A 27,833-nucleotide genomic window follows, 5' to 3' on the forward strand; every position below is an offset into this window, starting at 1 on the left:
GCCGCCCGTTGGGACGCTTGACCGTATTCACCTCGTGGTCGTGGTCATGAGGGCGCTTGGCTCTGAAGTCGTCGCGATTGTCACGCCGCCTGTCCCATCCTTCTCTGTGGTCCCGGTTGTCGGGGCGATGATGGTTCCTATTGTCGAAACGACCTCGACTGTCGTCTCGTCGAGGAGGCTGGTCGGGACCTCTCACATCGTCCCGGATGAGTTTTTCTACGTCGTCGGCGTCGGCGTAATTTTTAGCCGTGGCAAGGAGCTCGGCCATCGTTGTTGGCCTTTTGCGCAGCAGCTTGTTCCTCAGTGCTTCGTGGAAGCGTAGCCCCTTGATGAAAGCAGATATGGCCTTGTCGTGGAAAATTTTCGGGATCTTAAGGCGCATATCCGAGAATCGTCGGATGTAATCGCGCATAGGCTCGTTTTTCCTGTCCCTTATCCTTTTGAGGTCGTACTTGTTCCCAGGCTGCTCGCAGGTAGCGATGAAATTGTCGATGAAAGCTTGGCGTAGTTCTTTCCAAGAGTCGAAAGAATCCTCGGGCAGACCTAGAAGCCACTAGTGACCAACCTGGTCTAGGACGACTGGGAAGTAGTTGGCCATGACGTGCTCATCTCCTGCTGCTGAACGGACGACGATCTCGTAGAGAGTGATCCAGTTCTCTGGGTTTTCCTTGCCATTGTATTTTTTGAGTTTCTCGAGCTTGAAATTGCGGGGCCACACGACCTGGCGGAGGTGTGAGGAGAACTGTCTGAGGCCCGGGGGACCGTGCGTTGCGTCGTACTCAATGCGGCATAGGTTTTCGTGAACTGCTCTCTCCGTGGCGCGCCTGTTAATGCGGTCCCGGGCGTCTTTGGGAGGGATGTTGTACCGAAGATCCCTGTGCTGGTTTGCCTCCTGACCACGCCCGCGATTCTGCTCACGGTAGCCGCTAGCGTCCCGACCACCGTCGTCGCGCCGTGAATCTTTTCGACGATTGTTGGGGGAACGGCTGCGGTGGTGCTCGCTGGGTTGTGGCGAGGTCCGGCTGCGATGGGTCTGGTCGGAGGAGACTTCTGCATAGGAGATGACCTGGACTCTTTTGAGCAGAGTGGCTGTCTGTCCCATCGCGGCGATCAGATGCGCGCGTACGCTGGATCGGACACCCTGGCATTCGGGAGTATCAGGGAGTTGATCTAAGTTGGCCATGGTAATAGCCACGTTAGCGCTTGGCGTTTTGTAGACTTGCTGATCTCTGACCATGTCAAAAGCGTCGGTGAGGTTATGCGGCGGGAGTTGTCGTTCCTCTTCCGCGCGTCGTCGGGCGCGGTCGGCGTTGCGCTGTTCGCGGAGCTGCCTCTGCTCGTCTGTCTCTCCGTCAACGACCGGCTCATCGCCGCCGACAATGAAGACAAGGTCTCCCCGTCAAGGTGGAAAGACCGGGAAGCGAGAGAAACCCGGAGGATACGGTGGTAAATCCAGGTCGTAGTCTTCGTCCTCGGAGTTTATGACTTCGGTGGGAACGGATCCAGTGCTGGAGTTTGTGCTGGAGGCCTGGTCGTTCCGTAGTTCTCGGATCGTCACCATGTTGACGTAGTAACGAGCTGGTCGATCGCTCCGTTTTGGCAACTAACCAGCCTTGTTGAAAAGGGATTGGATGTGCCGCGAGTAGTGAACGGCCGAGTTGCTCAGCCCGTAAGGAGAGCCTTGATCTGGATCAGCCTCGAGTTTGACGGACCATCCTGAGAGGGTGGAGGTTATCGTCAGAGACGTTCCCAGCCGTTCGTGTGTGACGACACGAGTTGGCCGGCAAGAGTTGAAAAAATCTGTTGGCGCGGCTCGATCAGGCTGGCGCGAGATCCCAACTACCAGTCAGGAAGCTTCGAGAAGCTTGGGATCGGCGCGATCAAGAGGTCGCAAAAGGTCTGAGCCATCGATTTTCCTTCCCTTGTAGCGCGGAAGCGGTGGTCGGGTGCTCGGCGCCAGTGACTGCGTGGTCGGAGCCGATGCCGCCGTCGTCCCAGATTGGATCTGGGTTTCTTCCGAGACCGTGGCGGTGAGGTCGCCGCCGCGAGTCGTCCACGTGATCTGGCCGACGGTGATCGTGAGGCCTTCGGGCACGGTCGCGGAAGCAGGAAAGATGACCATCTTGATTATTGGAGAAGCTGTACGCACACCCCCTACGTGGCGCGCCACTGTCGACGAAAGCTAGTCGGCAGTCTACCTTGGGGTATACCCACGGTAGTAGTTTATCGGTAGGCGGTGTGCAAGCTACGAACTCGATGGTGACGCAAGACACAGACAAGGTTTTTATCCAGGTTCGGCCGCCGTGTGGGCGTAATACCTACGTCCTGCGTCTGATTCTATTGGATTGTGTTCAGAGAATAATCTATCCTAGGGGGGTCCCTTGCCCCTCCTTATATAGTCCAGAGGGCAGGGTTACAGATCTGGAAACTAATCCTAGTCGGTTACAATTGCCATAGTTAGTTCGATATCAATTCCTATTCTAACAGACTAGAATCCTGTTTGATCTCCACGTCTTGTTTCCTTGCGCGAAACTCCGATCGACAGGATCAAGCTTCAAACTTATCTCGTAATGGGCCAAGCCTCCTGGCCCAAGTCTAGCCGTAAGGGTATAGGGGTTTATACCCCCACAGCCACACAGGAGCACAGGGTCGGCGCAGGATGAGGCAGGGGGTGGCGTTGGGTGGCCGAAGACGAAGAAGAAGGATCTCCATGGAGGTTCATCGGAAAAGAGAGATAGAGGTTAGGGAACGGTAAACGAGCACGGATTTGCAAAACGAATGGCGTGCCGGTGTAGAGGAGATCGAGAGGAACCTCGGGATAGTGATGGTTTTCGCACGGGACGACAAAGGCGGCCGGAAAATCTCGCCGAAGGTTCGTCGACGATGGATCTACAGGGCTACGAGTGGCGGCTCGGAAAACCGGTTGTACTTCTGAACTCAGCATGTTGAGGGCTACGCCAGCATATATATATGTCTAGGGTTTGGAAAAGTTCCAAAATTTCTTAATTTCGGGATTTATAAAAATCATTTTCAATTTAAAAATAATTCCAGAAAAAGCTGAAATCATTTTAAATCCCTAAAAAATATTTCCAAAATTCTAAAAATTAAAGAAAAACTTTTAGAGATATATTGAGAGTTGATCAATCCAAATAAAGTTTTTGGTGTCTATGAAAAAGAATTTTAGAGCATCCAAAAATTAGATTTTTGCTCTAGGAAAAATAAGAAAATTCCCAAAAAAAAAAGTCCAGAAAATTCTTGAGAAGGATCAGACGGCGTCTAAATGCGTTTTTAAAACCTAGCACACTAAAAAACACACAACTCAAGCAACAAGCAAGCATCACATCAACTAAAGCTCGTCTAATTAATTTCAAAGTATTTGAAAAGCATCATTTTTCTTTGATAAAAATATGTGGAAATCTAAACTATTGTTGGCAAATTTTATCCAAATATTAAAACCATTCATTTTATTTAGTGTTTTCAAATAACAACCCAAAATAAGATTTTTGGGGTGTTATAATCAGGATTCCGGATGAAAATTGTCAAGATTGTGGGTTATTTGTGGTCATCATAAATGGGTATTTTTTTATATGCCTAGAGAATATTGAAGTCATGCAAATATGATATTTGTGATAACATATTATGATGCATACATGCCTCAAAAATATTTTAAAAAACAAAGATATTTTGTGGTATACATTCAACTTTATTGAAAAATGATTATATAAGCTACATGAACAACCTTGATGTCAATGTAGTGATTGTTATCTTTTTTTGATAGAACTGGAGGGGCTGCAGCCCTTACAGATAGTTAAATACAAGAAAAATGTATTGTTATCTTCTTCCAATGAAGTCACAGTTATCCTTGGTGCGATCCATCTAGTACCAATAAATAAACAATAGCGATGGAAAGGAGGGAGAGGCGCTTACCAATCTCAAATTGCATTACTGCTCATCATTCTCAAATTGCGTTGTGATTACCAGTGGAATGCAGGAAAAAAGGGAACAATTCACTGCAGCAATCCGATCACCCAAAGCCCCACTTCCACATCCACATTACTGGTGAAAAAAATCAATCTTTTCCACAACGCAACAAGTACACAAGTGCTGCTAACACAGCCATATAACTAACCAGTCGATGCGAAATCTTCAGGAATCAAAAACTTACTGCAATGCATTGCACGTGTGTTAGTTCCAAGTACATAGATGTTGAAGATGAGGGCCAGGACATATGCCCAAACGAAGACACAGATGATGCCGATGCTGGAGAGATAGCGATGGGGCCTCTCTTCTCGGTGCCTTTTGTCTCCTCCATCAGGTGCGCCGCCGCGTCATACCCATACAGCAAGGTTTAGGGTTCAGTCGTTCTCCGTTGCGATGCCTCCGTTGAGGTCGCTCGTCACGCTGCCGACATAGGCTGGCCCGACTGCGTCCACTCCAATGGTCACGTCCTGCAAGTGTTTAGGGTTCAGGTGTCCACTCCCGGCCGGTCCGATGGCGGCGGCGGTGAGGCTATATAGGCGCCGTGCGTGGCTGGTGGCGGCGGCAGCGAGGCTCTTGGTGGCGCGCGTGGCTCATGGCGGCGTGGAGGCCGAGGCGGGGCTCGACACCGGTCTTTTTTTTATCGTTTGTCCGTGATTTTTGCGGGCGTGGGATCACGTGAGGGGGAAGGAGTGCGGGAGGGGGTCGAGAGTTTGATGTAGGCTTCAAACTTTCCTCTACAGCCATTGGATTTGATCATGATTGGTTTTGAGACGTTGATTTTGATGGAGACAAAATCTTGTGTGCGTTTTCCTAGGTACACAATGTTTAAGGCCCTCAGTGTGGGTGATTTTTTTGGGTGAACCAAGCATAATTCTGTTTGGTGAATTATAGTAGAGATGACAAATATCATATTTGCATGACTTCAATATTCTGTAGGCATATAAAAATACCCATTTATGATGACCACAAATAACCCACAATCTTGACAATTTTTCATCCTGAATCCTGATCATGATAGATTGAGGGAAATCCTAAAATTAGTTTTTGCTTTTATTAGAAGGCTTGCAGCTTATGGTCTGAAATGATTGTCTGTAATTTGAAAAATTAAACAAGCTCTCAAAATTACTATATAAGAAGCTATGTCTAAACCTGAATCGTTGCTTCCTGTTCTTTTATATCAAGCAATATAATTCTTGGCTAAACCTTATTTAATTTATTTGCACTTTGCAGCAGACAATGGTTTCCTCAGCCTCGCACAATCATTTTGTTTTGGTCGTCGAAGCAAGTTAAACAGGGCACTAAACCAATTTGGTTTTTCTTGAGCTGATTACAAAATCTCTCTGTGATCACCACCGCGTTGGTTTGATGCATCCATATCAATTCCATGCTAAAAGTAGCTACATAGAAATCTCGAGCTTTTATAACCTACTAATCACATAATTTAATAATCTATTATTTTGACATTTCTTGTAGTATGAAGCTAAGCGTGCAAAAAAAAGAGCGCGTGCAACACAAGTGTGATACCTGAGTAAAAGGGAGGTGAGACAAATGAACATTGAAGAATGCACAAGTGTAATACCTGAGTAAAAACGAAGGTGAGACAAATAAACATTGAAGAATGCAAAATATTAGGTCTAAGCAAGCACAGGCAAAGAGAGAGATTACAAAAGGATGGAAAGGGATTGCTGGTGCAACACTAAACAATGACTCTATTATTATGAAAAGGAAATTGTTTTTTTAGTCAACACTGGGAGAGTAAAGTCTCTCCACCTGAATTTTCATTTCATAGGAGGTGGAAGGGCTTTTAACGCCATTAGTTATATGCTACCGTAGCGGTATTATACTAGTTTTAGTAAGTTCTTTTAAGTAGATCGGGTCATTTAGGGTTAGGATTTTTGCATGCCAAGTTTCTCCTCTTTCTCGACGACAGTGAGGGATAGAGATCAGCAAATTCCTATAAAAAAAACCTTAGGTAGGCACCACCGCTGCATGAGGGCCATGCTCAGGTCAGGAGCCACGTCTGTGCTGTCACGCGGCCGCGTTGGTGGCCATCCGATGTGCCACTACTTCGGAGGAGCCGTTCCGTTGCGCCGTCGCTTGGGGAGAGGGAGGGAGAGAGAGGAAGTCGAGAATAGAGGGAGGGAGGAGGCAAAATATTTCGAAAGGCTACAAAGTACTCAATTCATCATAAATAAATTATAAGACATTTGATCTTTCTAACATTGAATTTAACCATTAATCTTATTCAAAAATTATACAAAATATTACTTCTTTTGTTATGGCTTGATTTATTAATAAAAGTTCGTCAAAAATAACTTAAATTGAACTATGTTTGTATAATTTTTTTGAATAAGACGAGTGGTAAAATTTATTTTTTTTAAAAAAATATCCCTTCTAGTGAGCAGTGAATAATGGGGTGAATCAGAACTATAGGATGTGGAACGGTAGGAAATTTTTTTTGCTAAGATGAATAATTTGGGACCTAGTGAGTGTTAAAGATAGAGTTTGTTATAGTTCGGCTCGATCTTTGTAACAAGGTTGTTAGCATATTGTTCAGCTAGAGTATGTATAGGTAGTTAGTTGCTAACAACCTACAGATTGTAATCTATCTTGTAAGCCACGTGAGAGGCGTTTCCTCACCTATATTAACATGCAGCCGAGAGACCCCGAGGGTCATCTCGTTCTCCCTAATTTTACATGGTATCGAGCTTTTTTTTTCTCCCACCGGAGTAGATCCAACAGATGGCCACGTCCAGCGCCGCCGCCACCGGCTCCTCGGCCTTCACCTTTGGCTTCCTTCCACCTGTCTCTGAGAAGCTTGGTCGCGGCAACTACAACATGTGGTTTGCCCAGGTCTCCTCCACCATCAAAGGCGCCCAGTTCGGCAAATACATCCGCCCGGATGCTGTCCCTCCCGCAGCGTACCTTCAAGGCGACGCCGATCCCGCCACCGGCAAGACACCCGATCCTCAACCCAATCCTGCGTATGAAACGTGGGTTACTCAGGACCAGCAGGTCCTCAGCTACCTCTTCTCGTCATTGTCGAGGGAGGTTTTCTCTCAGGTCTCCGCTGCCACTACTGCGTCTGAGCTTTGGGCAGCCATCCAGGCCCATCATGCCAGCCAATCCCGCGCTCGGATCATCTCCACCCGCATGGCCCTTGCTACTGCGTCCAAGGGCTCCTCCTCCATTGCTGATTATTTTGGCAAGATGAAAGGGCTGGCGGACGACATGGCTGCGGCGGGGAAGAAACTTGATGACGACGACCTCGTCACGTACATCCTCACCGGCCTCGACGACGACTTCGACAATGTGGTCACCTCCATCGCCACCAGGGTGGAACCCATCACCATACCCGAGTTGTATGCGCAACTCATCGCGCATGAGCAGCGCAAAGGGTTAAACCCACCGACAGGCGGTCACTCCGCAAACTCCGCCACTAGGAACGGCCGCCCCGGCTCCTTCACCAAGACTCGAGGTGGTAGCCGTGGAGGCCTTGGTCGTGGCAATGGCGGCCACGGCCGCGGTGGCGGCAACAGCGGCAATGGGGGCAGCGGCCATGGTCGCAACTTCCAGCCAGGTGTGTTCTGTCAGATTTGTGGCAAAGAAGGACATCCCGCTCATCGCTGCTACAAGAGGTTCGACTCCAACTACAATGGACCGCCACAAAAGAGTGCGTCTTCGGTCACTCCCAGTTCGTACGGTGTAGATACGAATTGGTACATGGATTCTGGGGCTACGGATCACATCACAGGTGATCTGGAACGCCTGACGATGCGCAACAAGTATCACGGTGGTGACCAGATTCATGCTGCCGACGACGCAGGTATGGAGATTGCTAATGTTGGTCACAACACTTTATGTTCCCCTAGTAGATCTTTTCATCTTAATCATGTTCTTCATGTTCCCCAAGCACATAAAAGCCTTTGCTCTGTTAATCGCTTTGCCAAGGATAACAATGTTTATGTTGAGTTTCATCCGGATCACTTCTTGATTAAGGAACAGGGGACGAAGAGAACTCTTCACAGAGGCAGATGTAGGGGCGGCCTCTACCCGTTGCATTCAGCGTCACCATCTCCATCAAATAAACAGGTGCTTGGCGCCTTCAAAGTTCCAGTGTCCCTGTGGCATCATCGCCTTGGTCATGCATCCCCGCGTGTTGTGAAGCATGTCCTAGATCACCATAAGCTTCCTTTTATTCATGAGTCAAATAATGATAGAGTTTGTGACGCTTGCCAGCAAGGCAAGAGTCATCAATTGCCATATCCCAAATCCACCAGTGTGTCAGCTAGTCCAATGGATCTAGTCTTTTCAGATGTATGGGGCCCTGCTCCTAGTTCAGTTGGAAGATACTCATACTATGTTAGTTTTATTGATGATCATAGTAAATTCACTTGGCTCTATTTGTTGCGACACAAGTCTGAAGATTTTTCTATTTTTAATGAATTTCAAAGTCTGGTAGAAAGACAATTCGGCCGCAAGATACAAGCTATCCAAACTGACTGGGGTGGCGAGTATCAAGCCCAGCACTCCTTCTTTAAACGCGTAGGGATCACTCACCAAGTTTCTTGTCCCCATGCCCATCAACAAAATGGCTCGGCAGAACGCAAACATCGTCACAAAGTTGAAATGGCCCTCACTCTTCTTGCGCATGCGTCCATGCCCCTAAAATTCTAGGACGAAGCAGCTTCCACTGCCGTGTATCTCATCAATAGACTACCGTCTAAAGTTATAGATGATGAGTCTCCGTTTGAAAGACTGCTCAAACAAAAACCCGACTATAATTTCCTTCGCACTTTTGGGTGCGCCGTGTGGCCCAATCTTAGGCCATACAATTCTCGGAAGTTAGCTTTCCGCTCCACACAATGTGTCTTCCTTGGCTATAGCTCTCTTCACAAAGGCTACAAGTGCCTTGATCCTAAGAGTGAGCGTGTCTATATCTCCCGCGATGTTGTGTTCGATGAGCATGTTTTTCCCTTTCCATCACTGCACCCTAATGCCGGAGCTAGACTCCGTAAAGACATTGAGCTTCTACCAGACCTGTTTTCCTCATCTACTAGCCTTGGGAACGTAAATTCGCTGCACCAGCATCTGCCTTCTCCTGCGTCATCTAATAGCTCCTCTAGTTCTTTTGATGTTGCAGAAAATGTAGGTGAAAATCCTCCTCTAAATGGAGAAGAAACAGGGTTGAATAGCGCCACCATGTCGGGATATCTTATGTGCTCCCCGGCTGGAGACAGCGCGCCCCTCCAGGTGGATTCTCCTGCCCCAGCGCACGGCGGCGCAGCAGGCGGTCCGATCACATCGTCTTCGGGATTGGTGGCAAACAGCTCTGCTTCCGCTGCTGATCCGGCTACCAGCGCGAGATCGTCCGTGGCCGTTGCTGCGCCACATCTCCCCACGCCTCTGAGTTCTATGCCACAGATTGATCCCACGGGGGAGGCGCTACGTCGATGCCGACGCCAACAGAGATCCTTGCCACTGGATCCTCTACGGCTGTGGCTACTGAGGTCGCTCCTACGATCTCTACGTCCCAGCAGCCATCCACACGTCTCTCGCAAAGGTATTTCAAAGCCTAAATTACGTACTGATGGCACTGTTCGTTGGTGTATGCATGTGAAAGCTCCAACAAGAGAACCGACAACCTTAGAAGAAGCTCTCGGTCATAAGCATTGGGTCACGGCTATGGATAATGAATATCAAGCATTGATGAAAAATAAGACATGGCATCTTGTGCCTCGCCCTAAAGAGAAAAACATTGTTGGCTGCAAATGGGTCTATAAGATCAAGCGCAAAGCAGATGGAACTATTGATCGATACAAGGCACGATTAGTTGCCAAAGGGTTTAAACAACAATATGGTATAGATTATGAAGAAACATTTAGCCTAGTTGTTAAGGCTGCAACTATCCGTCTTATTCTGTACATTGCTGTATCAAAAGGATGGTCTCTTCGACAACTTGATGTTCAGAATGCCTTCCTTCATGGTCTCTTAGAAGAGGAAGTCTACATGCAACAACCTCCAGGGTATGTAGATTCTGTTCATTCTGCATATGTTTGCAAACTCGATAAAGCACTCTATGGTTTGAAGCAGGCTCCAAGAGCTTGGTATGCCAGGCTGTGTCAGAGGTTGGAGTCGCTTGGTTTCGTGGCATCCAAAGCCAACACCTCACTGTTTTTCTATAACCATGGCGGATTCAGCATGTTTGTTCTTGTCTATGTGGTTGATATTATTGTTGCCAGTTCCTCTTCTCAAGCAACCGAGGCATTGCTAAGAGATCTGCAGCGTGACTTTGCTCTCAAGGACTTGGGTGATTTACACTATTTCTTAGGCATTGAGGTCAACCGAGTTTCGGATGGACTTGTTTTATCTCAGGAGCGCTATGCGGCAAATGTGCTATCCCGCTCAGGCATGGACAGAGCTAAGGCGGTGGACACACCTCTTTCCTCCACTGAGAAGCTCAGCCTTAATATAGGGGATCCTCTCGGGCCTGATGACTCTACACGATATAGGAGTGTGGTAGGTGCATTGCAGTACCTCACTCTTACTCGGCCAGACATTTCATTTGCAGTCAATAAGGTGTGTCAATACCTTCATGCCCCTACAATAGTTCATTGGAGCACGGTTAAAAGAATTTTGCGATATATCAGTGGCACTGTTAAAATGGGGCTAAAGATCAGACGATCTGGTTCAACTCTGGTCAGTGCATTCTCTGACGCTGATTGGGCCGGTTGTGTAGATGATCGTCGGTCTACAGGTGGTTTTGTTGTGTTCGTTGGTGCTAATATTGTCTCGTGGATGGCAAGAAAACAGGCGACAGTCTCCCGGTCCAGTACCGAGGCTGAATATAAAGCGCTAGCAAATGCCACTGCTGAGATGATGTGGGTACAGAAACTACTAGCAGAGTTGCGCATCCAGCATCCCTCCTCAGCAAGATTGTGGTGTGATAATCTTGGTGCCAAATACCTATCAGCAAATCCTGTTTTCCATGCACGAACGAAATATATAGAGATTGATTTCCACTTTGTCCGTGAACGGGTGGCAAACAAGTTACTTGATATCCGGTTTATAAATTCTGCTGATCAGCTTGCAGACGGTTTCACTAAGGCGATATCTGCAGTCAAGATGCAACAGTTTAGAAGCAATCTTGGCCTTGTTAGTGGCTAAGATTGAGGGGGAGTGTTAAAGATGGAGTTTGTTATAGTTCGGCTGGATCTTTGTAACAAGGTTGTTAGCATATTGTTCAGCTAGAGTATAGGTAGTTAGTTGCTAACAACCTACAGATTATAATCTATCTTGTAAGCCCCGTGAGGGGCGTTTCCTCACATATATTAACATGCAGCCGACAGACCCCGAGGGTCATCTCGTTCTCCCTAATTTTACAGTGAGTAGTGAATAATTTTTTTGCTTCACGCGAGCCCCGCCCTGTGTTGTTATCTGTAAAACTGCAACTTGTGTGACGCAGGCACAGACAGTACCCCGTGTCAACGTCCACCGGAAACCAACGGAATGGAAGCTCGGAGGACCTTGTGCAAAAATTGATGATGACAAGCAAGCATAGTGTACGTACAAGTAGGAATGAAACAGGCCCTCCATGGCTTTATCGTCCTCATCACCAGTGGCTGTGGTTGCTCCGTGCAGGTTCCTGTCCCCCATCGCCACCACCGCCTCCCGCGACCTCCTCTCCTTCGCGGCCGCAGCAACAAGGAGGCGGCTGCTCCTCTCCACCACCACCACCACCATTGCCGCCGCCATGGCCGCTCCTGCTTCCTCCTGCAAGGTCATCGATTCCCACCTCCACGTCTGGGCCACGCCACAGCAGGTGCGTCCTCGCAGGGGAGTTGGGTAATCCTTCTGCAGTGTTTTTTTTTTGACCTGTGATTCTGAACTCTATCCGCGCAGGCCAAGGAGGAGTACCCCTACTTCCCAGGCCAGGAACCCACGCTCCGTGGCGACGACGAATTCTTGCTCGAGGTCAGTCAGACAACTTCCATCAGAAATATAATGCCGCATCTCATCTCATCTCATCTGCACTTGAGGTTGCCCTTGAGCCTGTTCGTTTCAGAGTCTCTCTGACCATCGGCGGCCGGATGAATTGTGGCCTCACCTGGTAATAGATAGATTAGTGGGCGGATTGGTGGGCGCATTTTCATCCGTGTGATGTAAAATCGTACACAATGTAGCGCTTAACCTCCTCTACCCCCAAATCTGAAATCCTTCCGATCCACCGATGTTTCCACGAACCAAATCCCCACCAGATCAGGTGCGGATCTGCCGTTTCATGGTCTTGTCATGTCGTTAGGGCCGGAGGAGCAGAGAGGGCCGAATGAATGTTGTTTCTGTCATGCTCATGCCTGAAGTTCGGCTGGAGATGGCTAAAGAGCTGATTCGTTGCTTTGGCACCTCAATCGAGGTGAGGCGTGAGGGGTTTGTCATAATTTATTTATTGTTGATGCTGCCTCACTAGAGGCCATTGTCGGGGCTCTTGTAGTTGCTTTGCCATGCTCTGGCCTGGATGGAGGCTTCCTCTGGTTCGATTCTTCACAAATCACAACTCGCTCATGAGCGTGATGTCTACTCCACTTTTGGGCGTCACGACAGACGAAACTCTGCCGTTGTCGTTGTCTCCATTCGTCAACCAGGCGCTCCAATTGTGCCCAATGCTTCTTATGATGTGCCATCCTTCGATGTTGCCATCTCTTCTGTGAGTTTGGCCTTTCCAGTTCTTGGTATTGTTGCTAACCTTCTTGAAAAATATGTGCTCAGACACGTTCTTCAAAAAAAAAAAAACATACAAAATTGGCACCATGGAAGAATGAAGGAAACAACATAGGGCATTCTGTAGCGTACATTAAAAAAAATCTCAGCTGGTGGATTGTTGGTTTCTCAACACATGGTGGACCTACCCAACCTGTTTGCCATCTTAGCGGTGTTTCCTCCTGTATCCCATTGTTGTTGGAACTTGCTATTGAAAATTTAGTTTGAAACTGTATTTAATATTATTTGATCTCACTAAGTCACTATTATCAGTCCTTTATATTAGCTTGTTGAAACTCAGAAGACTTGATGCATGGGGAGCTGCTGATTAGTGAACTGTTTTGAGAATTTCCTCTTTTCTTTAGTGTATGAGTGAAGCTGGAGTGGACGGGGCTCTCATTGTTCAACCTATTAATCATATGTTTGATCATTCTTTGGTAACTAGGTAAGATATTTTTCTTGCATTGATCCATTTCAATCCGAGACCACCTGAATTAGTCATATGACTATATCAGTAATTTATTTCATTTTCGGTTTTTTCCCTGTAGTACGTTGAAGAAATATCCATCCAAGTTCATTGGTTGCTGTCTTGCGAATCCTGCAGACGATGGGAGTGGGATTAAACAGCTTGAACACCTGATTGTACAAGTAACCTCTTGGAATTTTCTTCTAACACAACAGGAATCATCCATTCTGCTATTTTCTAATATGCAGTCCCTTTGCTTATCACCAGGAAAAATACCGTGCTGTGAGGTTCAACCCAAACTTATGGCCAGCTGGTCAAAAGGTTTGCAAATAGGAAAATGAGCAACATTGTTCCTCTACTTATTAATTGGGATTGATGATCAATGTGGCCTGAAGAAAAAAAAATGTTTCAAATAAACAGATGACCAATGAGGTCGGAAGGTCATTATTTTCGAAGGCAGGAGAACTTGGAGCGCCAGTTGCAATACTGACAATGAAGGTAAAAGATGCATTCCTCTCCAAGATGTATCCGCAGTTATTATAGCAGTTTGAGATTCTGACAAAAAATAATTGAGTAATATGTTAACATTTGGACAAAAAGTTATTATATATTGTCAGGTTGTGCCATTAGAGCTAAAAGAGATGAGCAAATTCTTAGCCCTGTTAATTATACAAGTTACTGGTTAGATGAGTTTATGAGAACCCCATCTGCATCTTCTTTTGCAAAATAAATTTGCATGAATGGATTAATGTAACAGGGATTTAACTATGCTCTTTGTTACTGAGTTTAAGTTATATTACTATTCTTTGTTCTTGTGTATGCAGGGAATTGGTCCATATATTCAAGAAATAGAGGAGCTCTGTAGGGATTATCCTGCAACTACTGTTATTCTTGATCATATGTCTTTCTGCAAGCCACCAACGTAAGCTTTTGTTTTTGTTTGTTCATAGTTTGCAGGAATGTATTCATATGAAGCTATGGCCTAGTAGCTTATGTGTTGGATTGACATACAGGAACGATGAAGAAGAGAAGGCACTCTCTTCATTTCTAAACTTATCTAGATTCCCACAGGTAATGTATGAAATTTTCTTATTTGTCTATTAGCAGATGAATATGATCATGAAAGATATTATTCCTTGTTCAAGCAAGCCATTTTCAGTATCAGCTGACATAGCACCCTCAGGTTTTGCTTTCAGAGATCATGGGACAGTAACATATTTTGTGAGAGCAGTACCTGACCTGATTTTTTTTTTGTTAAGTACTTGCATCAAGAATAAAGCTGACCCCTAGTGCCAGATTGTAGCAAGTTGCCTAGCTACTACTCTCTCCGTCACAATATTTGTCATTCTAGCCAATCTCACACAGTACAACTAATGATGCTTTGGAATGTGAGGATGATGTAATTTGAGGGAAAAAAAGAATCCTAGAATGACAAATATTGTGAAACAGAGGGGAGTAGTGCACTTCTACTTTGTGTTTTGGTATCACTATAAGTCTATACTTGCTCTAAAGCCATGATGCATTACTTCAACAGGTTTATGTCAAATACAGTGCTCTTTTCCGCATCACAAGAGAGGCATATCCATATGAAGACACTGCTCAGCTTCTTTCCCGTGCGATATCTCACTATGGAGCCAATCGAATAATGTGGGGAAGGTGAATTCACAGACCCACTGATAGTTTAAATTGATCATACCCTTTAACAAAAACAAGTGTTGAATCACCACAGAAACCCCAGCAGCAATTACATACTCGATGGTCCTCACTGAAAGTAAAGGAAATCTAGTATTGAACATAGAAATAATATAATCCCTTCATCATTGATCTGGTACGAACACTATTGCCATGGATTAATTATGCCCTAAACATGTCTGCAGTGACTTTCCCTATGTTGTTCCTGAATGTGGCTACAAAGGAGCAAGGGAGGCAATTTCTCTTGTCGCAGGCAAGATACCTGTTTCCCTGTCAGATTTGGATTGGATCTTGGGGAAAACGGTGAGCCAACTATTCCAAGGTGCATGGGTTACTCCATGATCACTGTAGCTGGTAGGACATTGTATTCCAAATCAACTATATCAAGGGGAATATTTGTCCTATTTTCCAGTGTTTACATATACTCTCTCCGCTTCAAATAAAATGTGTTTTAATATTTTCTAGATATATGGGTTTTACTGCGTATCTAGCTACATATATATAGGCTCTCCGCTTCAAATAAAATGTGTTTTAATATTTTCTAGATATATGGGTTTTACTGCGTATCTAGCTACATATATATATAGGTGGGTAGCAAAATCTACATAGCAAGGCCTTGTTTACTTCCTCTCAAAAACCTAAAATTTGTCAAGATTCTTTGTCACATCGAATGTTTGAACGCATTCATGGAGCATTAAATATAAACGAAAATAAAAACTAATTACGCAATTTTCCTATAATTTGCGAGACAAATCTTTTGAGCCTAGTTAATCCATGATTGGACAATGTTTATCAAATAGCGAAAACCAAAATTTTTCTAGAACTAAGGGCCTGTTTGGCATGGCTCCAACTCCACACAGAGCAGCTCCACTCTAGAAATCCAGCTGAAGCTGGCTCTGAGTGGAGTTGGAGCTAGGGATGAAAACGGTACGGATATTTTCCGACCGTATTCGAGACCGAATTCGTTTAGAGAGGTTTAGATCTGTCCGTATCCGGGTCCGAATGTTTAACATCCGATACCGTATTCGTATCCGAATACTTAAATCGTATATTTATGATGTCGACATCCAATCATATCTTATCCGACATGATTGACATTATCCGTATTCGAATCCGAATCCGACCAGAAATATGAAAACAAATATGATATCAGTGATATCCGTCCGTATCTGATCTGTTTTCATCCCTAGTTGGAGCTGTCTACAAGAGGTGTTTGGCTAGAATGGTACTCTCAGCTCTAGAGTTGTGCTTTGTCACTGTGATTTGCCTACTTACCCTTGTCTTCAATCACATATGCATCTGTTATTGTTCGACTGTTTGCTTTGAAATTGAACCATGTATGTACGGTGCGTTCTTGGAAAAATGAGAACGTGGAAAGGTAATTATGGGTGAAAAAATATTTGATGCATATAAAATAAAATTATAATTTGGGATGAAGTATCACTACTTAAGCATGCAGCAATGATCTAAAGGTGCACAGACTAAAATGTGGTAAACATGTATAACCAAAATGTTTGCTTCTACGATGATAGGAATTTCGATTTATTATTAATTAGCTATTGAGTCTCGAGTAAATTACATTCAGTATTATCATTTTGTTTGAGCTGTGATAACTATAGACATATATGACTGCAGAACACATTATTGAGTTACACGAGTGAAATGGATACTCACTCTATTGAGTATTTGAGTAGCACCCTTAATAGTGTATCTCTTCCCATGCTAGCTAACTAGGTGCCGACACTGCTAATAATGTATTTCTACCGATGCTAACTACATGCCAGCAATGTTACTATAGCCGGAGAGGAAAAAATAGGGGTTGATGCAATATCACAGATTCATCTAACACAATAACATTGTTGTATCATGCTATGGACATCACGTTCCATTCAAATACATGTATTCCTACTAACGCTAACTACGTGCCCCGCGATATTAGTGTAGCTAGAGACAAAAAAAAGGGTGAGATATATTAATAGAAATTCATCTACACAAATATCATTGTTGTATCATGTTATTGACATCACAGTCCAAATACTTGTTCTAAATGAATGGTATAATACACGTCATATTCATTTCAAAGTACAATGCAGACACCATAACATATGCACAATCACCTTTATAAATGAGCGCATGCTCTACCGCTATAAGCACCTTCAAAAACTAGACTAACAAATTATCGAGACGAGATTGATGAAGTCATCATAGTCGCCTTGTTGTCGAGCCATTAATCCTAGAATATTCCTTCTCACGGGTAGTCGAACCTAAGACCAAACTTTTTTGTTTGAGATTACACAGTACAAAACACAAAGTAGATGCTCATAACATACATACACTCACCCCTATGAACGTTTGTACGTAAACACCACCCCTATGATCCCGACAATCCTAAAGATGAGGTTGAGGAAGTCACTATAGACATCTCACTGCCAATATAGCCTACACTAACACAGCCATTAAATCCTAAAAAATTTGTTCTCGCGAGAATCAAAATCAAGGCCTCATGTGCTACCGAGGCCTTGTAACCTTTTGCACCTAGGATCTTAGGTGCCACTTGCAGGGGCGTCCCAGAGGCCGTGCAGACTGTGCGACCGAATTGGGCCCCCAAAAATTATGGGCCCCAAAATTTACTAAGTGTTCTAAATATATATAATAATTTTAGGTTTATTTTAATTAGTAAATTAGTTACAGAGACTCAATAAATGTGGTCTGCTACTTCCTTCGAGAGAAAGCACATTAAGTTCATGATCGTGAATTAGAAAAGTCTATGGTCGGTAATTCTTCTTCACATAAGTTTGTAACCCTTCGTAAATTTGTGACTTCGTCTCTTGGACTTGTTCATCGCCCTTGGTGTTGTTCGTTGCTCAAGAGTCGAGACCTAGTAGCTATCATAGACGCCCGGACCCAAATTAGGACGCCAGACGGAGATCATTGCCTAGTATAAATTCCATGCACAATTCATATTTTATTTAGTTAATCTTTTATATATTGTCTTTGTAATATATTGATATTTGATAATATTTTTTTTAGATTTTGATAATAGATGGTAGGCCTCCATTTGTTGTTTTGAACTGGGCCTCATATTTATTCGGGACGCCCCTACCACTTGAGGCTTTCATTAGCACTAGGCTACATGCCCTTTTACGCGCAGTGAGAGATGAGCAGGGCAATGGTTGCTGCTATCCACGTGGGCCGAAGGGAGGGAAAGAGAGTTGGGCTGGCTGGGCTAGTGGCTGGTTGGGCCGAGAGGGAGGCAAAAGTTGGCCCAGCGGTGACCAACTCTTGGGTGGGCTAGGCCCGCACGGTCGACTAGGTTTGGTGGAGGTGGGGCAGCGCGAGCTGGTTCGCGGAGTGAAATGACGGCGGGGAGCGCCGTGCATAAGTAAAGGAGCAAGAGGTGGACGTTTAGAAATGGAAAAATGATTTTTCCTTTCTCTCAAGGAGATTTATGATAGAATCAAATCCAGATAACAACACCAACCATACTTGTATGCTTATGAAATGCATATATTAATTTTATATTGTTTAGAAAGGGAGAATTAGGGAGTTGGGTTTTCATTTTAAATAAAATGTACGTGAAGCGGTCTTGCGTTGAATTCGAGCGTGGCGTGAATTCAACCTTTAATTTATTTGGAGAACAATTTCATTTCAAAAATATCTTGTCATGGCATTGACTTGCATTTGGTCAATGGTGTCACACGAGGTTTGTGGTTGCAATTTTTTTTAAAAAGTTACGATTTTGAATTCAGGGCGAGAAAAGGAAAGATGTTTGATTTGTATTGACCTAACCTTTACATGCACACATATATTCAAAAAAAAGTTTGAAGGCTCGTATTTTTGTAATACATAAAAACCCGCTATGTTACAGTTTTGATAGCAAGATATCATTAGAATCATCTCAGATTATCTTAAACACCCAAAATGGAAGGAAAAAATAGAAGAGAAAAATTTTATAGGTATTAATTATTTATTTCTACATTTTATATTCCGTAAATATAGTATAGTAGACTAAGTATCATTTTGACATGCTGGCACCTGACAGCCTTGCACAAGCGAGCCATGTAGAATCACACATTCAGGGTTTCTTTAGTGCACACGATTTTTTTTTGTTTCCTACATTTTTTCTAAAAAAATAAATTGATTTCTGTATAATTTTTGTACATTTCCTATAAATTCTTGCGTTTTAAAGGGACATTCAATTATTGTGTGAGCACAAGCTGCATATACTAAAATATTATTGAATATATGATAACTTACACATTTAGTGTATTATACACTCTCTCATCCTGAAATATAGTTACGACTTCTAAAATTTATATTAAAATATGATGCATTGTACATAGATTGTCTATGTTTAGATTTGATAAATTTGTTAAAAAGTAAACCATAATTTAAGGAGGAACTTTATAATTAGATTTAATCCATGGGCACATGCATATGTCCTTTATTAAGTATTTATACCCAGCAACTCCAACAAACAACCTGATGCTTCTCCGTTGATCTTCGGAACTAGTAGATTTTTTTTCCAAGTCAAAATTGCCAAACACTTGGAGATGCCCTTTTTATTCTCTCTCCATATTGTTTTGGGAGTTGGTAAATAATAATATTTACTAAACAAAATTTGCAAAACTGTTGAAGTTGCTCTTCCACTATCATTTTCAATGCTAAGTCTACCCCATATAACCTCTCTCACTAAGATAGCCCTCCTCCACTAAAAAAATATACCTAGAAAATAACCTTGTAGAAATCAACCATTTAGATTGTTTTTAAGTCTTCTCTCTCAGACCGGACGATCAATATCACGTGTATGGTACTCCCCAGACCCCTGCCATCTCCGATGCCCCGTGCCTAATTTCCTTAAGTTGCTTTAAATTTTTAAACTGCGCTATATTACATGTAGAGTAGTACATAACATAAGAGACTGATAGTAGCTAGTTTCCAAATTAAATCCAGTAGAACAGGAAATACCTTTACTTATATTTACCTTTACTTAAATCACTAGAACAGGAAATTAAATCCAGTAGTACACATATATTTATACCTTTACTTATTTTCTCTTTGTATAGGACAGGAAATACCCTTCCCACCTACACCAATCATGATGAGATTTCACATTGGCGCGAAGGGAGACATGGGAAAAATATCCAACTTTGCATATTTAAATGGTGGATATTTTAATTTGGCATGCATAAGACTAGATTGTACTATATACTCCCTCTGTCTTTATAATATAGCACATTCTAAAAAAAATTAAGACAAATTAAGAAAGAACATAAAAGATACATATACCCTAGACGCTATCATCAACGTAACTAATGGTGATTGGTTGATAAATGGAAAGTATTTAATATAAAATTAGGTTTTGTCCTCCATAATATATTATATTTGAGGATAATTTTAAATTCTAGAATGCACTATATTACAGGATGGAGGAGGTATTATTTTGCTATAGAATGAACCTATGGCATGCCCATAGTCTTAGGCCCTTTTTTACCCCTCCGAATCAAATTAATTATCTTTTATCCACACATGATTGATAATATGATAGATTATTATAATCAAATCTCTTGATTGCCGTAATCTCATAATCCAAGAGAAATAAAGTTATAGAGGATTATGGGTGTTGAAAGTCAAATTTTGCCCTAATTGATTGTCCAATGCAACTTCTAAACTATAAAGGATAAAATAAGAATTTCTCACTTTAACCAATCATAATCAATCACCATAATTTATTAAACCAAACACTCTGATTATTATAATTCCTAATCCTAATTACAACAATCCTATGCATAATCTAGATTATAATAATCGAGCCATGATCCAAACAATCACTTTAGCATCTATAAGAGTTTCCAAAATCCACTCTCAATCTAGTTTTTAGTAAGATTAAGAAAACCGTCTCTTCAATATCTTTTTATCTTAACTACCCTCAATGTTTGCACACTTGATACAATCAATCCAATCACGCCACAAGATACGTGTGCATCCAATTGTCCGATCTAGAGGTGTAAGGACGCGGAGAAAAATAAAAAGAAAAGGACATGGTTACTAATATAATGTACAAGAGACAAACAAAATATAAAAATAGCTGAGGTGAATTGAAAATAGTCTAGGATTTGTAATAGAGAATTGCCTTCTAGCATTTAGGAGTGAGATATTAAAAATAGTTGGAGAAAGCCAACAAATATGCTTCATACTTTTGATAAAAAAAGACTCATTGATTTATTATTTTTTGGGGAACTTACATTGCATTTATTTGACATTTGTGACACCTTACTGTGCATTATATTACTTATAAATCACGCATATATTTGTACAGTATGAATGTAAGGAACGTAATACCTATGACATCGCTTAAAGTAGCCCATAGAATGCTCAGGTGGTTTACTTTTTTCCTTTATTTTCCTTGTTATCATAAACGGCTTTACGTTGACACGTTGCAAAATCACTACAGTACAAATAATATTAAGTACACAGTTTTTCAAGTGAGGTTTCTCCTTAAAGGATTTGGATTCTCAACAAGCTAAAATGAGTTTCACGATGGCTGAAAAAATTAGAAGCAAATTAGTTTTTAGGACCTAGCTATATATGTAAAGCTCTACCAAATACGTTTTTAGTAACATTAGTGGTCATAGTAGTCTACGATTTTCTTGCGTAGCTTCCTCATAAAATTAATGATTATTACCTCCATCTATATAGAACACATTAATTAATATCCAATTAAATCCAGTAGCACTGGCAACAGCAGTCAACACGCAAACAACGTGACACCCCAAGATTCTATATACGTACTTCACGTCTAAGCAATATAATAAGCATCTATATCGTCAAGAGCCAAAATAATAATTAAATAATTAAAAAAAGGAGAGAGAGAGAGAGAGAGGAGGGAGGGAGAGAGAGGAGAGGGAGAATGGGAGGAGACCAAGGAGGGACGACCGCTGACCCCACTGTGCAGCGTCACCGACTATTGGGAGACCAAGCCCTACTACAGCAGCAGCAACAAGCGCGACCCCGACCCGCCATGCAGCAGCCGCCGCCGCAGGGCTTCCTCGTCGCTGCTGGAACTGGAATGCCGCCGTCGCAGGGATCCGGGAGTCTCGTCTCGGCGGAGGCGGCGCGGACGCGCGCGGCGGAACAGATGGCATTTGAGGACGCGTGGAAGGCCCTAAACCCTGACTTCAGGACGCCCTTCGCCTCCGTCGAGGACGCCGTCAGCAGGTGCGTGCGCGCGCGTTCGATCTTCCTCCTCCTCTCTCTCTCTCCCCTCGGCCGGCTGGCCTTCGTGCGTGATGTTAGCGTTACCGCTGACCACACGCGGTTGAGCGTCGTATGTATGTGTATTTATTTGCTGTGCATACGCACGGTTCATTCCGCTTGGATCTTTCACCGAAATGCGCGTTATTAGGAGATTTTGGGATTACCTCGTCGTCAGGGGACAGTGAACGCGCGGTTGATTTCGTGGATTGATTTGGCTTCATGGCTTGCGATTTGTTCAATAGGATTTGGTGCGTCGAGTTTGATTGTTTTTGTTTTTCTGGGAAAAGAGCTACATTATGCATGATCCCTTGGAGTGGCACTGTTTGATTCAGGAAAAAACAAGAGTTATCTATATGCATAGATCAGCAACCTAGCTGGTGCGTATGAGATTTATCATGGGTGTATATGTCAAAATTGGAATGACATGAGAGAATCATCAAACGTGATGATTCTGTTGGATTTATGTGGATTAATTTCAGCATACGATAAACATGGAATGGAACACAATTACCCTGCCCAAGAATGAATTGTTTGGATATCTCTTTCATGACTCCTGAGTTCTGACAGAATATCTTGTTCTTAAGTGACAGATTTGTAGGGGACAGATGTATGATTTGTTTGGATTTCTCTTTAATGATTTCTGACAAAATATCATGTTCATAAGTGATAGATTTGTAGGGACAGATGTTTGAGTGATATCAATAGATTGAAAAACTACAATTAAAAACTCTATTACCTATCAGAATATTCGATAGCCTTTCATAATTAATTTTTTAATCAACATTACAGGAATGCATCTGAATGTAAAATTACCACTGTTGTCAAGTTGTTCTAGCCTGATAGCTCATCTTTTTTTTCCAGTTACTGTTTTGTATTTCAGCTGGGACTACTGAATGTCAGCTGCTAAGTGCATTACCAGAACTGAGTGATTGATCTCTTTATTATATTGGTCTAAGATCTAAGACTCTCTGCTTGTTCATAGATGGAAAACATTTTTCACACTGTTCTGCAAACTCATCCTTGGAGCTATATAGCACCAACAATATTAATTGTAATTTCAAGGAAATTGGGATTAATTAACATATATTAGTGCTTGCTCTAGATGCGTCCCTGAAAAGTGACAAGGTTAGTTCTCGCGTTCTTTAATGGCACCTCATAAGCTCATACACCTGCCTAAACAAAACAGCAAGGGTCGTACATGCATGCATATTCTGCAATTTAATTTCAAAATCCTTTGAGACTATATCTTGTACTATTGGAACTGTTCATACGAATATCAGTCGTTCTCAAGTGTTGGCATGCTAAGCAGACACTCTAAACTGACAAACTAATAGTGTTGTGTTCTTCGCATCATGACCCAGGCTGCTGCCCTACCACGTATTCGCAGACTATGAAGAGGACGATGACGTTGTTGAGCCCATCAATGGCGGCGGCAGCAGCAGCATCTCCACCACAACAGAGAAGTCAAGCTCCCAGAAATGGGACGATGACACGGTAGCCCAGGTGGAAAGTTTTCTCGAGCACTTCGAGAAGCAGGTGCTGACCTTCAACGTCATGACTCAGCGACACGTGGAAGGCTTCAACCGCACCGAGGAACAGCTCATTCTGGAGAAGTCTGTGGTGGAAGACGAGCGGGTGCAGTTGGAGCGCGTGCGCGCGGCCGTTGCGCAGCGCCAGCAGCAGGAGCAGCAGGAGGCCGCCGCGCGCACGCGCCTTGCGTTCGCGCAGGCGCAGGCCGCGGGCGGGTGGCAGGCGGCGCAGCCCGCTGCATCGTGGCAGGCGATCGTGGCTGCCGGACGCGGCGAAGGTGCCGGCTCCCGCGGGCAGGCCCTCGCACCGGCCGTGGTGATGCAGCAGCAGCATCAGCAGCAGGAGGAGACGGTGATGACCGCGGGCGCCTGGCAGGCGCTCGGGGGTTCCAATGAGCAGGCTCTGATGCAGGCCGTGATGGTGCAGCAGCACATGCAGCGGCAGAGGCAGGAGGAGGAGATGATGGCAGCGGCGGCGGCGGCGGCGTCACGCGGCGAGGGTGCATCCTTTGGACAGGCGCTGCCACCGGCCATGGTAACACAGCTGATGCAGCAACAGAACCAGCAGCGGCAGCAGGAGGAGATGATGACGGCGGCGGCGTTTCGCGGCGACGTGGCCTCCTCCGGCGAGCAGCAGGCGATGGCGTCGGCCGTGATGATGCGGCAGCTGCATGTGCTGCAGCAACAGCACCAGCAGGAGGTGATGGCGGCCGGCGGGTGGCAACTGGGTCTGGGCGGGCGGCAGGCATACATTGCGCCTCGCGGTGACGGCAGCTCAAGCTCTCACTCTCAGGCGGCGTTGCCTCCTGCGATGCTGCAGCTGGAGCAGCCAGGTCCAGGACAGGGGCAGGGGCAGGCCAGCATTGCTGGGAGTGGGATGGCGCTGCCGTGGCATGGGATCCCCGATGGAAGGGAGCAGTAGCGTTGCTGGGGCTTCTTTGCCCGATTCGTGCGAGAAAACCAGTCGTGCCGTTTGCGTCTACTATTGGATTATATAATACTTAAAGATCGTAGTGTTGTAGTGTTCATCTGAACTGAAACTTAACTATATAATCAAGTTGTTTACCCATTTTTTTTGTTTATTTTATTTATTTATTTCTTTCTTTGGGGAAATTTTGTGATTGCTAACTAAGATCCATTTTGTCATAAGTTAACTTCTCCAGATCAATTAATTCAAATGGATTCCTCAATTTTTGATCCTCTATCCCTGAAAGTATGGCTCCTTTATCCAGATTTCAGCCCTCCACATGCTTTAATTTGTATGTACTCTAATTGACCTCTCATATTTGTCATCCTGTTTTACTCACCTCTACATTATTTTACTCCTCCAAGAGACTCTCCAAATCCTTTATAAATACTATGAACAGAGATTTTAGTAAGAAACTGCCCTCCAACAGCTTTTCTAAAGGATCATTCAAATATAGCCGTCTTCTAGTAGACGAGAATGGCTCTCTAGACTACGTATGGGATATAGAAAAACTGTTGGAGAGAGAATATATATACAATGCGATTTTTATGGAAATAACTCTCCAAACGATGATTTAGAAAGTAAGATTTCTCCTATATACAACTAAAAAGAACAAAAGGAAGATATTTTTTTCGTGCAACTTTAGTTTGGTGTAACCTTGGTGTCACCTCCCCTTTGATCCCGTGCGTTGCTCCAACAGGAAACAAAATCATGCATACAGACGGCGTGGCTCCAAAAGAAAACAAATCAAGCGCTTGCAAGGAAGTAGTGGATGCAAAAGAAAGCGTATGGACGACGTGCTCCAAAAGAAAACAAATCATGCGCTCACACTGAAGTACGTGGCTACAAAAGGAAACACTCTAAGCTTTAATCGGGTACTTTACTCTAAACAAACACACGAACTCCAAACACGTACGCCAAACAAAATTACACGTGCTCCACTCCGCTCTCGCACGGACCTCCAAATCGCCATCGCCAAGCCGCCGTCACCAAACCGCCTCCACACCAGGCCGTTGAACCACCAAAACTAATGATCCTCCTCAGTGTGCCCTCCGCTCCACCATCGATCAACCTCCATCATCAGCGTGACGACTCCATGCGACCTCCATCATCAGATCGACGTTGGAATGGACGTATCACTGCACTGTCGCCAAGCCTCCGCCGCACCAGGCCATTCAACCACTGCGTCGTCGTCAAACCTCTATGACTATGTTAATTTCATAACTTTTTGGGTTGCATTTAATGTTGATACTTAAATTTTACAGTGATGTTATTTTATCTTGCGATGTCTATATTTTTAATATAAAAATATAACTATCCCGTAGCAACGCACGGGCATGCTACCTAGTTAAAAAACTCTTAAAGATACTCTAACAAAATAATTGTAAATTATATGTTAGTATATCTCTTATTCCTTCCTTCCATGGACAAAGAAGCTAATAGGAGTGCAGACAGCCACAGGCCCATGGTAGCACGAGGGCACTGGCGGAGTTTATACGTCGACAAAAGTGGGCGATGGGCCCCCTGGTCTCACACATTTTCCAGCGATTCTTCTATTATACTTCCTCCATTCCAAATTAAGTTATTTCAAAAATCCTAGAGATAGTAAAATAATAATATTTATAGTGTTAACTTAGTATCATTACATCTATATTAATTATATCTTCGTAGTATACCTATTTGATGTTATAAATCTTTATAATTTTTTATAATTTTGGTTAAAGTTGAAATGGTTTGACTCTCCAATATTCTTGAAATGAAATTTAGGATGGAGGGAGTATGTCACTATGTCGGTCTAATAAACCATTTAACATAGACAATTATTCTTGTTTCTTGCCTTCCGATTGGACAAAGAGAATCACCTAGGGACCTTCCCTCAAAAACTAAAAGAATCACCCAGGAACCTACCATTCTACTGCAACGGGCAGCCAACACTGAACCTCACGCTCCATACTTTGACTTCACTATCACATCCGGCCTAATTTGAAATTTAGACCATGTGGCCCATGTGCATGCTATGATATACTTATAGAGGATTTAGTCCCACCTTGATGTTAAGGGTGGGTTAGACCAACATATAAGATTTGTAGAGTCCATCCCACCATTTTTAGGTTAATCCTTTTATGCGAAGCAAGGACGAAAGCATAAGTAGGATGATATGATATGATAGTAGGTGTGGTTCACTCCGCGTGCACAGTGAATCTACCTATTACTCTGCAGTATAATTTCCATCTTGATGATTTTTCCACCACCCAATTTCATATGATTCCTAGTATACAAATAATGACTAAGCTACAATTTTTTTTAGCATAGAGAAACCCATTTTAGAACTTTTCAAAATAAAAGGCGCACCTCTAATTCTTGACCTCTTGTTTCAATTGGAACAAAGGCACTTATCTGAAACATATGTACATTTTGAATGTCATTAGGCAAATCCCCCAACCTAAATTCTGCACTTGCTCCGCCACTGCGTTATTTGAAACATATGTACATTTTTAATGTCATTAGGCAAATTGCCCCCCCCCCTAAATTCTGCACCTAGCTCCGCCACTGCGTGAGGGTGCGCGCAGATAGTGCACCAGTACAAACCTTTTATGCTTTAGTGGATTTGACCCATGGCACTATGATCATCGATTAGGTACACTCTCTTCACTCTACTATAGCTGGCATATATAGTAGAACCTACTTCGAGAGTTATTGTGTGCTTCCCGATCATTGTTCCTCCACATAGATGAGGGCTCCTTTGAGATCCCCTAAATGTGATAGGTGAGGAGTGATGGATGAGGGACTCTCATATAGTGGGGCCTTGGTGAGGGATCGATCTAAGTGGGGTTTTCGTGGTTTAGGCCCTCAAAAGAAGGATAAGGGGACAAATAATTGGTCCACCGGGATTGCTCTCTAACTTTTTCTAAGCTGGTAAAACTAAAGTAACATATAAAATGTGGGAGTGCAAGTTTACTAGGTGTGTTTGGTTGGAGGACTCAAGAGGGATGGGATGCAACCATCCCAATGCCATGGTGTTTGGACCTGAGCCATGGAGAATGGAACTATCCGCCTGAGGGAATATTCCATCAATACAAGTGATGATAGCTCTATAACTCAAATAGGAGGGATTGAGGGGGATAAAAAGAGATGAGTGTGTGAAGTGACAAATAAAAGAATAGGGGCATGTGAGCTCTGGGCC

At 43.7% G+C, this 27,833-nt stretch overlaps 3 protein-coding genes across 3 annotated transcripts; all 3 read left to right on the forward strand.

Annotated features, from left to right (window-relative positions):
* On the forward strand, nt 6,724-11,148 carry LOC110436454. The gene is made up of 2 exons (XM_021463552.1): nt 6,724-7,807; nt 9,125-11,148. Exons 1-2 carry the CDS (start codon nt 6,724-6,726, stop codon nt 11,146-11,148), a joined length of 3,108 nt encoding a protein of 1,035 aa, XP_021319227.1.
* Nucleotides 11,527-15,364, forward strand: LOC8070983 (4-sulfomuconolactone hydrolase). Its single transcript, XM_002446275.2, has 10 exons — nt 11,527-11,803; nt 11,884-11,955; nt 13,104-13,183; nt 13,287-13,386; nt 13,472-13,525; nt 13,625-13,702; nt 14,029-14,126; nt 14,218-14,275; nt 14,739-14,860; nt 15,082-15,364. The coding sequence occupies exons 1-10, from the start codon at nt 11,576-11,578 to the stop codon at nt 15,236-15,238; spliced, it is 1,047 nt and encodes a 348-aa protein (XP_002446320.1). The 5' UTR covers nt 11,527-11,575; the 3' UTR covers nt 15,239-15,364.
* LOC8070984 (mediator of RNA polymerase II transcription subunit 15) lies at nt 21,918-24,860 on the forward strand. The gene is made up of 2 exons (XM_002446276.2): nt 21,918-22,114; nt 23,515-24,860. Exons 1-2 carry the CDS (start codon nt 21,918-21,920, stop codon nt 24,602-24,604), a joined length of 1,287 nt encoding a protein of 428 aa, XP_002446321.1. The 3' UTR covers nt 24,605-24,860.

This window comes from Sorghum bicolor, chromosome 6 (genome assembly GCF_000003195.3).
Source record: "Sorghum bicolor cultivar BTx623 chromosome 6, Sorghum_bicolor_NCBIv3, whole genome shotgun sequence".
Taxonomy (NCBI): domain Eukaryota; kingdom Viridiplantae; phylum Streptophyta; class Magnoliopsida; order Poales; family Poaceae; genus Sorghum; species Sorghum bicolor.

Excerpts from the sequence above, each read along its gene's own strand:
- LOC110436454 (XM_021463552.1), top strand. The coding sequence starts at position 6,724 with ATGGCCACGTCCAGCGCCGCCGCCACCGGCTCCTCGGCCTTCACCTTT. Across the intron at positions 7,808-9,124 it reads TCATGCTGCCGACGACGCAG|AAAATGTAGGTGAAAATCCT; the intron begins GTATGGAGATTG and ends TTGATGTTGCAG.
- LOC8070983 (XM_002446275.2), top strand. The coding sequence starts at position 11,576 with ATGGCTTTATCGTCCTCATCACCAGTGGCTGTGGTTGCTCCGTGCAGG. Across the intron at positions 13,387-13,471 it reads TTGAACACCTGATTGTACAA|GAAAAATACCGTGCTGTGAG; the intron begins GTAACCTCTTGG and ends GCTTATCACCAG. Across the intron at positions 14,127-14,217 it reads TCTTTCTGCAAGCCACCAAC|GAACGATGAAGAAGAGAAGG; the intron begins GTAAGCTTTTGT and ends ATTGACATACAG.
- LOC8070984 (XM_002446276.2), top strand. The coding sequence starts at position 21,918 with ATGCAGCAGCCGCCGCCGCAGGGCTTCCTCGTCGCTGCTGGAACTGGA. Across the intron at positions 22,115-23,514 it reads GTCGAGGACGCCGTCAGCAG|GCTGCTGCCCTACCACGTAT; the intron begins GTGCGTGCGCGC and ends ATCATGACCCAG.